This window comes from Notolepis coatsorum, assembly GCF_963971535.1.
Source record: "Notolepis coatsorum genome assembly, chromosome: 16".
In the NCBI taxonomy this organism is placed as follows: domain Eukaryota; kingdom Metazoa; phylum Chordata; class Actinopteri; order Aulopiformes; family Paralepididae; genus Notolepis; species Notolepis coatsorum.
In genome coordinates this window covers 74056510-74072347 of record NC_140180.1, presented here as the reverse complement: position 1 = coordinate 74072347, position 15838 = coordinate 74056510, and the positions used below count along the sequence as shown (strand labels likewise).

Below are 15838 nucleotides of genomic sequence, written 5' to 3'. Positions count from 1 at the left end.
ACATACAAAGCAATTCTAACTTTTCTTTTTTTCTCCAATAGGTTATAAGGCCTATAAGAAGGCAAACAAATGACATATAACGATATATAACTCTTTCATGTCACTGTAGTGAATAGTGAAAAATGTATGATATAATCACATTGCACAGGTTGTCATACTGTAATATGCATTGTCCATCAGATGATATAATTTCAACACAAAATGGGACTTCAGAGTCTTGAGGTCGAAGTATGATCACAAAACCATGGGACAGATTATGACGTACTTACATACCAAACTGAAGAAAATAATACACCATAAGGAAGTGTGTGAATCGGCAAGCTTTCTTCTCAGTCGATTCCTCTCGGCCTTACAATTCCGTCGCCTCCGTTGGGAGTATCGGTATCGGTTGGGAGTATTTCCTACCGCAGAAGCGTTCGCTGCATTTGTTGATGAAACAAAACAATTTGAACGGGTCCTCGGAAACTAGCTAATCACTAAACAATATTATTCTGACTGCCAAGACACGGATCAGATCTGGATTACATCGTGTGTGTGTGTGTGTGTGTGTGTGTGGGAGGAGAACCGGCGGCGCCAAGGTTGAAGCTGCGGTATTATGGGATGCATGAATCTGTCAGAGGAGGGAAAACTCGCATGCTAACAGAACCGATTGGACATCCTGGCCTGAATCGTTACAGTATTGACTCACACTTTTCACACAATGTACATTTGCAGCTTCCCTCACAATAGCGCTTGAGCGACGAATAAACAACCAATTCAAACGTTGTTCTACTTTAGCAGAGAATGTATGGATTGACTCTATTCTGACTGGATTCCTCTCTCATCTCACGCTTATCTTGTGGCATGCATGACTGATCCATTTCATATCTGGACAGATAGCATCTACCCCCCCCCCCCCCCCCCCCCACAGAAACGTGTTTGTGCAGCATTCTCACTCCAACGAAGGACAAAGCTAATCTGCCGGCAGAAATTGGGGCTGTGCTTTTCAAAGTGTAAGTAATAAAAAAATAAAAAATACAAATACAAAAAAAATATCAACCTAAGAACTCCCTTTTTAAGGCGTATAAAGACAAAAATTTACTGTTTCTTCTTCCAGTCTCGGGACAGCGCAATGAGTCCACTTCATTTCAGTGAGTTTGTAGAGGTAGGCTGTGGTCTCTCTGAACGCCTAGCGAGGTGCCAGCACAGTGCTACAGGGGCGGGGGGAGGGGGGACTCTAGATCAGGCTCGGCAGGCCTATCTACATCTCGCAGCTGTTTCATCGGAGCGGCAGCCTCTCCGCTCGGCCACATCCCCGGAGCTCGATAGGATATGAGTACCCTGTCACCAGCGCTCGGCGGGAGGATGTAAATGTTCTATCGATGTTACGGATATTGATTTGTTCCCTGACCGTCATATCATGGATTAATGGCAGACGTCCAAGAGAGGACGAACCTCTCCTCGCACAAGAACCGTCGACTCACGAGAGAGAGAGAGAGAGAGAGAGAGAGAGAGAGAGAGAGAGAGAGAGAGCGGGTAGAGAGAGATACACACAAAGAGACAAGAGAGGGATGGAGAGAGTGATGGAGAGAGAGACAGATAATGTGAAGTGGAGAAAGCTAGCATGTGTGTGAGAGAGAAGAGAGGGAGAATGTGGGAGGGGCTAAAGAGAGAGAGATAAAAAGATGAATATGATGAGACATCGAAGGGAAAAAGAGATCCAGACATCAAAACAGAAACGACGAGTCTGGCCGGTCTGTCTCATCGTTAGACTCGACATCTAACACGCAACGTAACGCTGACAACGCAACTTCACAGGCCTGTCAAGATGCCTGCAGGGCCGTAGCTGTCGTCACCTCAACCGCCACCGCAGGGCAGATTCGGAAAAGAGTCACAGCAAGGCAAACTCACACACGTTAGCACAACATTTCTCATCCTCTAGGACACAATCAAACTACTGACAATGACCCAGCCAGGCTTCCGAGGGGAAACGGAGAGAGACTTGTGGATGTGTTCGGTTTCAAAAACATGAAATGAAATGAAATAAAAATAATAATAATAATAATAAAACCAACTCCAGGACATTCAGATGGCGTGGGTTTATTTGAGCGCAGTTGGGGATCTGAGAAAGATAAGAGTTTGTGATGGTCGTCTGCTGGAGAAGCATGATAACTAACAACAGTAACATACAGTTAGTGTCAAGTCTTTTTTTAAACGTTTCTTCTTCTTTTGTTAAATCCAAATCTTCAGTCCTCTTGGTGCTTCCAGTCACGCTATATATTACCATTGGTCCTTTACTTCAAAGTCTCTTTGTGTTTGTGTATATGTGTGTGTGTGTGTGTGTGTGTGTGTGTGTGTGTGTGTGTGTGTGTGTGTGTGTGTGTGTGTGTGTGTGTGTGTGTGTGTGTGTGTGTGTATGTGTGTATGTTATTCATATCTTCTTCATCACGGGACACGCGGATCATCCAACAACGTTTTTAGTGCTTCTATGAAAAAATAGCTGGTCCTTCAGAAGAGTCTGACGTGTCTCTTATTTCTTAAATGGAGCTAATCTACTAAAATTCTGCCAGAAGGGACCCTGGCTTCTTTTGGATTGACTGAATTCATAAACCTCTCCTTGTGTCAAGTCCTCCGGGACCTCATACTGCCCCATGCTGAGGGGGTCCTGGGGGGGCGGGTATGAGGGGGGCGTGCACCTGTTTACACCTGAGAAGGCAGAAGAAGTAGGTAGGAGACAAGGAGGTAGCGCAGGGCACAAAGCAAAGAGAGGAGGAAGGTGGATAGCAAAGAGGAAACACCGTCAGTACCTCCGTCGGAGGACAACGTGCTACAACACAACAGCGATTCATGCTTCCGTCAAATGAACAAAACAAACAAACAAATAAATAAGTAAAACAGGCACATACATGTACAAGTATGAGTCTGTCGTAGTGGTGTTAACATTCCTGCATATTACTCCTGAGATACGATGATACTGTATGATCATACCATGGAGAGGCTGAAATGGGAGACAGGTGAATAGACACCAGCTTCTAGTAATGACACAAGGGAAACTAAAATAAAAGACACTATTCAAACAAACCCCCGTGACAGGCAAACAAGGGAACCAACAGATTTGCAGGCTCTGATACAGTGATGAAACCAAGGGAACCAACGGATTTACAGGCTCTGATACAGTGATGAAACCAAGGGAACCAACGGATTTACAGGCTCTGATACAGTGATGAAACCAAGCGTTGGAAGAGATGAAGGACATTGTTCGCCTGTGTTTGCTGACGGCACGTTTGTTTGAATAGCACCCGCGAAAGACTAGAGAGCAAAAAATAGATCCAACGAAAAGGAAAAACGATTAATATATGCATTTAAAAAAAAACTACAGACTACGATGTGTTTATCTACGGTCTACAAGCATCACAACTACTGTGCTGTCATTATAGAAACTACGTACAATCAATCATTTGGAGGATGACATATTCAAAAGTTGCCATGGCATCTTGATATAAAAGGAAAAAAAATGTATTTTTTTGTTCTCCCGCTAAGGGTCTTTTCACGCACACTGTTTTGAGGGTTAAGATCTATTTGCGTCGGGTTTGGAACCTGTTTATCTTGGATTAAATCAAGATAATACTCAGAAAACAGATTGGAGTGTGGCTGCATGTGCTCTCAATGCCATGTCTCTTTGAATCACTATGGCTCCCATTGCATTAGCAGTTGCCATGGCATCTTGTTTGCACTCGCTCTAGGTAGAACTCCAGTGGATATACCTTTAGCATTCTCAAACCATGTCCATACAACATGGCCCTCTTTCTCAAGATGATATCTATAAATGAATCTGAAATTCAAGAGAGTACTTCACCTTGTGCCAGCCATGTACACACATACATGTACACACATACATGTACACACACAGCACTTAGAAAGAAACACACACGACGACGTACAACTTCTGACACAAGACGAAGACGAGCTACAGAGAGAACATTCTGGCAGTTTGTCGTTGGTTAATTAATCCCTTAATGGATGGTTCATGCTTATCATGAAGTTAGCGATAGTAACAACATCGGTAATGGTAAAATGTAAACATCCATCTAGCCTGACACTCACATGGCTATTGTTTAAAGGACAATACCAGCATTTCTGATGTACAGGTCCTTTGCCGTTCCTGCCTTGGCCCGGAATGTTAATATCTCAGTTAAAACAACACGCCGACAATATGGGAAACACGCTTGCGTCTTCTCCAGAGTCAGAACAGAAGATCGATACCAATTTCCTTTAATTTTAGGCTAGCTGGTCCGTATCTGCTTCTATTCATTTGTGCTAAGCTAGGCTAGCTTGCAGCTGCTTTCTATTAAACCCACAGAGAGGGGATTGGTATCTATCTTCTTGTCTGACTCTGGAGAAGATGGTAAGTGCATTTCCCATAAGGTTGGTGTGTTCCTTTAATATACTGCATCCTTTTCCATTACTGAGAGATTCGGTTGGTGTGCTGATTCATTGCCACCATCCTGTACATAAAAATACACGTTATTCACAGAGGAGAAGCCAGGGAAATCTATTTGTTCCATTGTGCCAAAATACAGCCTGAGAAGACACACCCCTTTCTGTTCTCTAGATACACAAGGAAGCAACAAAAGAGTGAAATGATTTTTCTCCGGTGGGATTCTGAGGTGTTGAATGAACATTCAGTATACTAGATGCCTATTGCAGTGATCAAAATTAACCAAATATCTCAATAATGGCAAAAAGATCCCAAAGAATGGTCCAAGGTATCGGCATCTCATCATGACAAGAATGACACAGGACCCACGTGTCAGCAATCCTACCGTTGTCCTTTAAACTCATACTTCATGCAAATAGCCCTCTGTCTTTTCATTGATGCTTAATGACGGTTAGACAAATCATATCAATCAATACAATCAATTCAATAGGCTGAAAGACATTTCAGTTTGGACAAAAACCAATTACTAAACATTATATTGTTACTGGCGAGACATGAATATCCACTTCACTTTCTCTAAAACAGGTGGCGTTATTTAGGATGGCGCGCCACCAGGCTAGGTTTGGTTGTAAACAAAGAGTATGTGTGTGTGTGCGTGCATGCGTGTGTGCGTGTGTGTGTGTGTGTGTGTGTGTGTGTGTGTGTGTGTGTGTGTGTGTGTGTGTGTGCGTGCGTGCGTGCGTGTGTGTGTGTGTGTGTGTGTGTGTGTGTGTGTGTGTGTGTGTGTGTGTGTGTGTGTGTGCGTGCCTGTCTAAGAAGAGGTGCAGGGGGCAGGAGAGCAGGTAGGTGAGGGGTAAACAGCGATGAGAAGACAGAGCAGACTCAGGAGGTAAAGAAAAGGGAAGTCACCTGATATCTCCGTGTTGCCTCACCTTTCTGTTTAGTCACCTTTCTCACCGTCATGGCCGCCTGCCTCTTCTGGTACTCAGAGATCTCAAAACCTAAAAAACGCATACAATCCGACACAATAGAATAGATCAAATGTCCTACACTCATATAGCGTATAGTTGATTTATGAAATAAAACACACATAACATTAACTTTAAAGGTGCTATAGATAAAATGTTTTATGTAGACTAAGCATTAAAATAATAATTAAAAAAAACATCCACAGAGAGATACAAAAAATATCATAATAAAAGTATTGCCCCCCCCCCCCCCCCCCCCCGCCAACAAAATTCATATTGATTTATGAATTTATCATTAAAGAAATGTTGGTGGGTCCAAAATGAATGTTGTTATTTACATGCATGTATTTCTCTTGCGTATAACCAGAGCTGTGCCCTCCAGACAGGGAGTATAACCAGAGCTGTGCCCTCCAGACAGGGAGTATAACCAGAGCTGTGCCCTCCAGACAGGGAGTGTGACTAACGTATAACCAGAGCTGTGCCCTCCAGACAGGGAGTGTGACTAACGTATAACCAGAGCTGTGCCCTCCAGACAGGGAGTATAACCAGAGCTGTGCCCTCCAGACAGGGAGTATAACCAGAGCTGTGCCCTCCAGACAGGGAGTATAACCAGAGCTGTGCCCTCCAGACAGGGAGTGTGACTAACGTATAACCAGAGCTGTGCCCTCCAGACAGGGAGTATAACCAGAGCTGTGCCCTCCAGACAGGGAGTGTGACTAACGTATAACCAGAGCTGTGCCCTCCAGACAGGGAGTATAACCAGGGCTGTGCCCTCCAGACAGGGAGTGTGACTAACGTATAACCAGAGCTGTGCCCTCCAGACAGAGCGTCTGACTCACCGATCTTCTCGTCCTCCTGGACCATCTTTCTCTCCTCGTGGAAGGCCCTGAGCCAGCGGATCTTCTCCTCCAGCTTCTTGGACAGAAAGATGTGCATCTCCTCGTTGTCCTTGTTGCACAGTTTGAAGGCGTTCTTCACGCTCACGTTGAAGTCGTCGTCGCGGCCATCGACCGCGTCCCGCACGTCATAGCGGTCCATGTCGATGCGGCCCTTGTAGTACAGGATGTCCCGGCGAATCAGATCCTGCGAGAGAGACAGGGAGACAGGAGTGTGTGTGTGTGTGTGTACACACTGGGACTCTTTGAGGCATCAGCCTGCAGGCATCCTTCCCCTGGTATTTGGAGAGTCTGTCTTATGCAATCACCTCCATCTGCTGCCCAACCACAGACACGCGCGCACACACACACACACACTTCCCAGCACATGTATTTAGAAATTAAATTGATTCAACATTTCATCACGGGACGACCTTTGACTTACATTGCCAAGTGGGGGACATTTAAAAAAAATTATGCACAAAATGGACTGGATGTTGCATTGAGTTAAAAGGGCACTTCACAAAATATTAACAATGCTGATTTATTTTGCACATAATCTCACACACATCCAAAAACTCTAGTTTTGCGCACATTGCTTTAGGTTGACAGTTACTGAGAGTAAAGGAGTTTGAACATGGTCACCAGTGATTGAATCCTTGTGTTGCGTTAATTACAGCTCCATGATATTATGTAGATGAAGACATTGCAATACCTTGTCTTATAGGGACGGCTACCTACCTATCATTTCATTGAGCTGTAATTAACACAACACAAGGATTCAATGTCCACCGGTGGCCATATTCAAACTCATTTATTCTCAATGACTCATTCAAAATTAGTTTTTGGATGTGTGTGAGATTATGTGCAAAATAACTCAGCAATTTTATTTGGTGCAGTACTTTTCTGATTGTGCTGGTGGAGTGTTTGGGGACCACATTGAATGGAAATGCAGACACATTGTTATGTATATGTCTCTGTTGGCCATGTGTATGGGCTCGGTTATCCATACCTTACAAACTCTGAACTCTGTTGCCTATACTCAATTTATACCTATCTACTGCCTTCACTGTAATCACAACTACCTACCTCATCCTATAGTCTACCCATATATTACTGTTTACATACCTGTATGATAACCATGTACAATACTTCCATTACACTGTATATACCATATATATATTTATCTACAACTGTTGGATATATCTGCATATATCCCTGTTCACATACCTGTATATATTATATCTATATCTGTCTGTATATATCCCATACCTACTCTTAATAATTATACCACTGGCCAGCATGGCTCACTACCATAGTGTATTTATACCTTTTATACCTATTTATACCTGTATCACTGTATAGCATACAGTAATTATACTGTACATACATACATCAGTGTAGCATGTATATATAATATATAATATATAATAATATATATATATATATTGTTAATGCATGTCATTGTTACATTTCGCTGCTGTCGGGACAAAACCTCATAACTCCAAAAACCCAACTTTTCAGCAGATGAAAAAAACGAACACAGATTTGAGGGTGAACAGAGTTAGGAGGTTTAGACAGATGATCGGTTTAATGCTTTCCCATTGTTTAAACTTTGTAAAACCCACACACACATATGGAGGATGATCTACGGAGTTGATTTATATTAAAAAAAAATATTAAAAAAATGGAGTTATGAGGTTTTGTCCCGACAGCAGCGATTTGCACTCTGGTTAGATGCCAACCTCTTTTCGTTGAACTGTACTTGTGCTGTATGATGACAATATATTTTAATTTAATCTAATCTAATCTAATATGTGACATTGCCTCCATTTACCCTCCTTGACTCTTGGGAGCTCACAAGTCCACTTGTCCATGGTATCTTTACTTGTGCTTACAATGACAATAACATTTTATTTGAATTTAACTGAAGTGAAAAATCTATGGAATTGATCTGTCCATGTTATTTATCAGCGTTGGTCCAATGAGCAAAACTGGGCAGATATATATGTCTGGAAACATATATCGGCTGATGATAGTTATTATTATTTATTTTCTTTAGCTACAAAGTGTGTTGTGTGTTTGTTTGGGTTCTTGAAGGAGCATTGACGATTACTGTGCTGTACATTACCGTAGTCACTTTTCTTATAGGCCTAAAGATGACATATAGATATTGGTAAATATATACCATAACAGAAGATGTATCATCGGTATGAGCCAACATTTTCATATCTGTGTATCTCTACTAAAAAGGACTCAAAATGGCCACCACAAAATTCCCACTTATATGAGCTGTGACATGAACTGAAAGTGCAGGATTTTTAGCACTGCTAAAATATTATTCAAAGGAACGCCGATATTATGGGAACCAGCTAGCCTAGCTGTTGGCCAAAAACACCTCTCATGTAGTTTTAAGCTAGGCTAGTGGTCCGTATCCGCTTCCATTAATTTGTGCTAAGCTCGGCTAGCTTGCAGATGGATAGCTTTCTACTGAACGCACAGAGAGGAAATTGGTATCTATCTTCTTGTCTGATTCTGGAGAAGACGTTAAGCGCAAAGGATTTTCCATCATTTTGGTGTGTTCCTTTAAGATACAAAAAGAAAAGGAACCAGACTTAATTGCAGTAATAACACTCCATGTCCACAAAAAAAGAACATACACTCCATTAGAATTAACCATGGGAATGAATACTAACAAAGCCAGAGCTAAAGGGCTTTGCGCTCCTGCAGTAAAAATCTTTTTATAGCCTATATCAAATAATTGATTTTTTCCCCCTTCTTGGCATCACTGGCATTCATAACTCAGTTGTCATCTCTGTTCTCTATCTCTCTCTGATTCTGAGAGAGCTGAGCTTGACATTCAATGACAATGGGCTGCCCCAGCTCTCTCTCTCTCTCTCTCTCTCTCTCTCTCTCTCTCTCTCTCTCTCTCTCTCTCTCTCTCTCTCTCTCTCTAGCTATATCTCTCCGTCGGTGCGCTTAGAGATCGACACTAAAATGAGCTGCTCTTTCTCTCTCTCTGTCTCTCTCTCTCTCTCTGGGTGAACAAACATGCCCACAATATATGACAAATACAGAGACCATCTACCACCATTAATTATCCAAATGCACCCGAACGATGCACACAGCGGCCCTCCATGATTAATAGGGTGTCTGTAGCAGCGGTGACCGTCCAGCACCAAGGACAGCGGCCGTGACCAGCCTTGTAACGCTTCACCTCATCACAACACAATACTGTACAGCAACACAATCACCTTTGCAGTGCATGTCTACTACAAAGGACTACAGTGGCCCTGCATGGAAACTGTAATCTTACTAATAGAAGAAGAAGAAGATACTTTTAGTGTCAATGTACACAAGGCAATTGAAATGTGTCTTTTTGCATATATCCCTCTTAGTTAGATACATACACACAGTCCACCACACATATGCATCAGAGAGGACAGAGTGCAGGGTTTTGGGGTTAGGCAGGATGATGGGCACGTACATGTAAATCCAGCCACCCTTCAGCTTACAGCAGGAATACACCCTCCTGTCGGGCCGGCGATTGAACTGGCGACTTTTTGGTTACAGGCCGGCCTCTTTACCTCTAGGTCATCCCGTCTCCCCTAATAGTCGAATTGATATGGTAACTTTGCACGTGGGCCTGACATTCGCTCAGGTTCCTGGCTCCTCCTCCCTGCGACGGCTCTGATCTCAGCCAACACTTAATGAGCGCGTAGAGATTAAAGAGATCAGTGTCTCTGCGCTGATAAGGCAGAGAGACACAGGAAGGAAAGACAACAAACAACACACGACCAACACACCCGAGGGCCGTTGTGTTGTTGAGGATCCTGTAGGTAGGAGGAAGTGCAGAAGAACAGAGATGTGGGGTTCAGAATTAAGTGTGTCCTGAAGCCATCTTGTTTAAGTGAACCAGAACCACAACACGACGACAATCATGTTAACAGCACATGTAGGGATAGATAGACATACACACACACGCGGGCGCGCACGCACACACACGCACATGTCGTGATAGAAGAGATAGATAGACATACCCACACACACACGTTGGGATAGAAGAGATAGACAGACATACACATTTTTTTATCTATTTTTTGTTCTCACTTTTTTCTGTATTTTTCTTCCATCCCAATTTAGTCGTTATGCCAATTCCCTTCCTGTCGGCCTACGGAGGGTGAAGACTACCACATGCCTCCTCCGATACATGTGGAGTCAGCCAGCCGCTTCTTTTCAGGAGTCTCACTGGGGGAATGTAACGCATGCGGAGGTTCACGCTATTTCCCCCCGATCCCCTCCCTGCTGAACAGGCGCCCCGACCGACCAGTAGGAACCGCAGTTTACAACGACCAGGACACACACATACCCCGCCGGCTTCCCACCCGCTAACACTGCCAATTGTGTTAGTAGGGACGACTGACCAAGCCGGGGGTACCGCCGACAGCTGGATTCGAACCCAGAGTCTCTGTGGTGGTAGGCGAGTGCATTCTCCACTGTGCTACCCAGGTTTTAAACTGTAACCATTCGACCGAATGACCAACCAACCGATTGATTGACCAAACGACAACCAACCAACCAACTAACCAACTAACCAACCAACTGACCGACCAACCAACCGATTGATTGACCAAACGACCGACCAACCAACCAACTGACCAACCAACCGACCAACCGATCAACCAACTGACAGAGTGACCTATAGAGCTGCTGGTCGCGGCAAAAAAATCACGATATTCAGGATGGACCTTTTAGACATTCTCCATAGATATCTCAGAAATAATTCTGTGAGAGATCTGACTTAATATTTGCATGCGATTGCGCAACGACTCTCAAGAGTGTACATGTGTACATACATGTGTATGATTGCGCAACAAGTTTTACATTAGTGTGTGTGTGTGTGTGTGTGTGTGTCTTTTGCGCACATGCTGTTGAATCAAGCCAAGCGTGAACATCTCTCTGACAGCGCACCACAGCTTTGGTGCATTAAGGCCCAAACTGACTCATCTGCATTGTGTGACAGACAGGCTGCTGAGTGTTTGGACTGCTCCTCAGTGAGGGGTCCTCATCCCTCAGTGTTTTACGTAACACAGGACACACGCAGCTCCAGAAAGGCAGAGGAGTCAAAGTGAGACTGCAGAAGTTCCTCAGACATCCTGGGATATTCTCAGACCAGAGGCAGCCTTTATAAACTAGTACGGTTTGTCAGCCCGGCTGCTCTCAGACCAGCGGCAGCCTTTATAAACTAGTACGGTTTGTCAGCCCGGCTGCTCTCAGACCAGCGGCAGCCTTTATAAACTAGTACGGTTTGTCAGCCCGGCTGCTCTCAGACCAGCGGCAGCCTTTATAAACTAGTACGGTTTGTCAGCCCGGCTGCTCTCAGACCAGCGGCAGCCTTTATAAACTAGTACGGTTTGTCAGCCCGGCTGCTCTCAGACCAGCGGCAGTCTTTATAAACTAGTACGGTTTGTCAGCCCGGCTGCTCTTTTGGTTCTCCACCCAGCAAGTTTGTTACACAAACGTCCGAGAGTACGAAGGAATGAGAAGAGATGATGATGAAAAAGAGAGAGATGGAGAGTGAGAGAGAGATAGATACATACATAGAGAGATACATAGAGAAAGAGACAAAGAAAGAGAGAATGAGAGAGAGGAGAGAGAAAGAGAGAAAGAAGGAGAGAGAAGGAGAGACATACAGTATACAGAGAGTGAGACACAGAGTGGGAGAGAGAGAAAGAGAGGAGATAGAAAGAGAGAGAGAAATAGAGAGACAGAGAGAGAGAGGGAGAGAGAGAGAAAGAGAGAGAGAGAAAGATACATAGATAGACATACATAGAGAAGGAGAGAGGAGAGAGAAAGAGGAGATAGAAAGAGAGAGAAAGATAGAGAGAGATAGTGTGAGAGATAGATACATAGATATACATACATAGAGAAAGAGACAAAGAAAGAGAGAGAGAATGAGAGAAAGAAGGAGAGAGAAAGAAGGAGAGAGATATAGATACATAGAGAGAGTGAGACATACATAGAGAAAGAGACAAAGAGAGGAGAAGAACCTACCTTCTTACAGAGGACCAGCTGGTGATCGAAGAGGAAGAAGACTCGTTGCTGACTGCGTCCGTATGGCTGGTAGATCCACGACATCTCTCCCGTGTAGATCAGCTCGGAGCTCCTGTCCAAAATGTCATCCCCCTGGACACACACACACACACACACACACACACACACACACACACACACACACACACACACACACACACACACACACACACACACACACACACACACACACATGCAAAACACACACAGAACATATAGATTTCTTGGATATGCCACTGCTTCACTGGAAGAAATCCTCTTCCTTAATTAGTATTTTCAAGTTTACATTGCACAGGATTGAATGCAATTTTTATTTAACAGATTGCAGAATGGGTACAATACAGTACGGCTCAATACACACAATTGTTAAGCGGATGCAGACCAGAGAAAGACTTTCGTCTTGTTTACATCAGGGTCCCCCATTTTCAATTCATAATGAATTGTAAGTAAGGGTGCAATTAACACCGTGCAATCCATTCTTTGTGGATCTAGCCCTCGAGTTTAAAATCGTATTCAGAAAAACAAAATCTACCGATGGGGTTTGGCTCATTACAATTCAACTGTACATTCTTTAAACAATTGATGATATTCAGAAATTAATCCCCTGTGCCTTTCAAGTTAATTTAGCTAATTTTTAAAAGATCTTTGAAACAAGCTAATTTGTGTTGGGAATGAATCACATTATTGAATGGAAGTGGATACGGACAAGCCAGCCGAGCTGTTGGCCAAAAACACCTCTTCAGTTTTAAGCTAGGCTATTGGTCCATATCCGCTTCCATTTATTTGTGCTAAGCTAGGCAACGCTTGCAGCCGGATAGCTTTGAGAGGAAATTGGTATCTATTTTCTTGTCTGACTGATGGTAAATGCATTTCCCATAAGGTTGGCATGTTCCTTTAAAAATATTGTTTTCTGTATACATACATTTAAAAAATATATATAAATTGCCTCAGGATTGTGCACATTTAACGTCCTCATGAAATGGCTAGTAGAATGCTATTGATTCTGCATATTTACGCGTTTCCTGTACAAACAGGAAGCTAAGGAGGGACTTGTCATGGATATTGATTGGCAGTTACAGTAGCCAATAGCCCTGAATGTGCGTTATTATTACCAATTAGATAGAAAGCTAACGTTGAACATTGGTTTATTAATAATTAACGAGGCAGAGTGCTAGCTTAGTTACAATGTGCTGTAAATGTCATTCTAGAAAGCATTTCATTGGAGGCAAAATGAGTATACGCGCCTGTGTGCAGGATGACTCAATATAACATCTTTTTACATTTTCCAGGAAATGACAAACTCAGAAATACCATTAAGAATACAAACCTACTTGTTTGACATAACCTTGAGTATATGTGACATTCAGCACAAGACATATTTGATAAAATAACTTCTATTTTGATTTCATGGGGCCTTTAACACACCAGAGATTTCTTGGGTTATCTCGCCAGCGGTTGAGCGCCAAAACCTGAGATTTCTCGGGGTTTTCATAGTTTTTTCTTTTTTCTTTTGTTCAATTTTTTTATTCTATGCAGTGTCACAGACCTCGGTGTTACCATAGGAAATCATTCTGAGATCCCCAGAGTGCAATACCGGTCGCATCCTGCTAGGTGGCAGTATCGCCCACTATTTGAAACCTTATTTCACACTGTGTGTCACATCTAATTTTGTCCGGGCGGAGAATTTAGACCAAGCCAAGTAAATCGCTTCATCCGAGCACTTCGAAACGCGTTCAGCACACTTGAGGCATATCTTGTGCCACTTCATGTCAGGGACCCGATCGACATCAATACTGGAAATCGCGATCAGACAATTGGAATATTCCTTTTGGAATAACCCTGATCAAAGGTAAGGACTATCTGACATCAATTCCACCTACAATGATTTCATATTGATCCGGCCGATCAACGTATGTAGTATTCAAAACGGATGCCGTTACTGGCGATCAAAGGATAAAAAAACGACCCCCCCCCCTTTCATGCATTAATGATGAAACATAATACCTATTATATACCTTTGATTTGGAAATAGTAGTGTGTCCAGGCGAGCAACACGAACGCTTTAGCAAAATTCACATATCGCTCCATAACACAGTTACCAGGAATTAGCCAGGATCACTCTGAAACTATACAATATTCACCATGGTTTAACATGCGAACGTATACAGGAAAACATTAATTCTTTTTCACATGTTGAACGAGGGATAGTTACTGTCAAATGAGCCATAGTATTGTCTCCATAGCTATAATATAGAATATAGATATGGCCCTGCAAACTCAGTGAAAATCCCTATCCTTTACAGCGGTGGCACAATGAGTACAAGGATGGCTAAAACGGCTGGCGCTGAAAGTGTTAAAGGAACACGCCAACATTTTGGGAAATTAGCTTACCGTCTTCTCCAGAGAGAGACAAGAAGATAGATACCAGTTTCCTCTCTGTGCTAGGCTAACGTGCAGCCAGATAGCTTTCTACTGAACGCACAGAGAGGAAACTGGTATCTATCTTCTTGTCTCTCTCTGGAGAAGACGGTAAGCTAATTTCCCAAAATGTTGGCGTGTTCCTTTAACAAAAAGGCGAATGCACTCCCACACGTCCAGACACACGCACCTCCCAGTCGAGGACGGAGGCCTGCCACTGGGCGATCTTGTCGATGTTCTCCAGCCTCCTCTTCCGCTCGTTGATCTGCTGCGTGACGTTCCGCATCACTGCCAGGGCTGCCGCCACATAGCGGTAATCACTATGGAGACGAGAGACAGCGGTAATCACTATGGAGACGGGAGACAGCTGAATACATCGTCCTTAAAGGGGCACTTCAAACGAAAAGCAATGCTGATTTATTTTGCACATAATATCGCACACATCCAAAAACTCAGTTATGCACACATTAATTTAGTTTGAGTTATTGAGAGTAAATTTGTTTGAATGTGGCCACGAGGGATGTAATCGGGGACATTGAATCCTTGTGTTGTGTTAATTACATGTAAAATAAATCAGTATTGTCTTTTTGGTGAAGTGGCTGGCCACTTAATGCCTGGTGCAAGTTACAGCATTAGAGGACAAGTCACTACATCCACATTGTGATTATTGTATTGTATGATATATGTAATTGAGAGTAATTTTTATTGTTCTTTCAAACAGGGACAAGAAGAAAGACTGTTAGATTTTAAACTGAGTTTCAAACAGGAAGAAATACTGTCAGGTTTTAAACTGTGTGGGTATCAAACAGGAAGAAATATTGTTTTAAACTGTGTGAGACCATTTGTATTGTTATTATCTGCATTGCTTTTACCATGTTTCTTTATTCTCTGCATTGATTTTATTCAGTGTATTTCACGCTCCTGTTATGTATACGGCACGTTGCGGTGGTGAAAGGCAGAGGGGGTCATAAACTCCAGTTGACAAGCAGGCCGGGGTATAAAACACATAACTCAACGCTGGCAATATATCTCAGCGCTATTTAATTCTCACCCACCAGTGTCTTTGT

The 15838-nt window shown here is 43.1% G+C and overlaps 1 protein-coding gene across 1 annotated transcript in view; it reads right to left on the bottom strand.

Moving 5' to 3' along the window:
• Nucleotides 1–928: 928 nt before the first annotated feature.
• The window catches only part of arhgef9a (Cdc42 guanine nucleotide exchange factor (GEF) 9a), a 135931-nt gene continuing 121021 nt past the window's right edge, over nucleotides 929–15838 (bottom strand). The window contains 5 exon segments of the mRNA XM_084331222.1: nucleotides 929–2685; nucleotides 5350–5418; nucleotides 6225–6468; nucleotides 12315–12446; nucleotides 14962–15119. Coding sequence (XP_084187348.1) covers nucleotides 2510–2685; nucleotides 5350–5418; nucleotides 6225–6468; nucleotides 12315–12446; nucleotides 14962–15119 — 779 coding nt within the window. The 3' untranslated portion in view covers nucleotides 929–2509.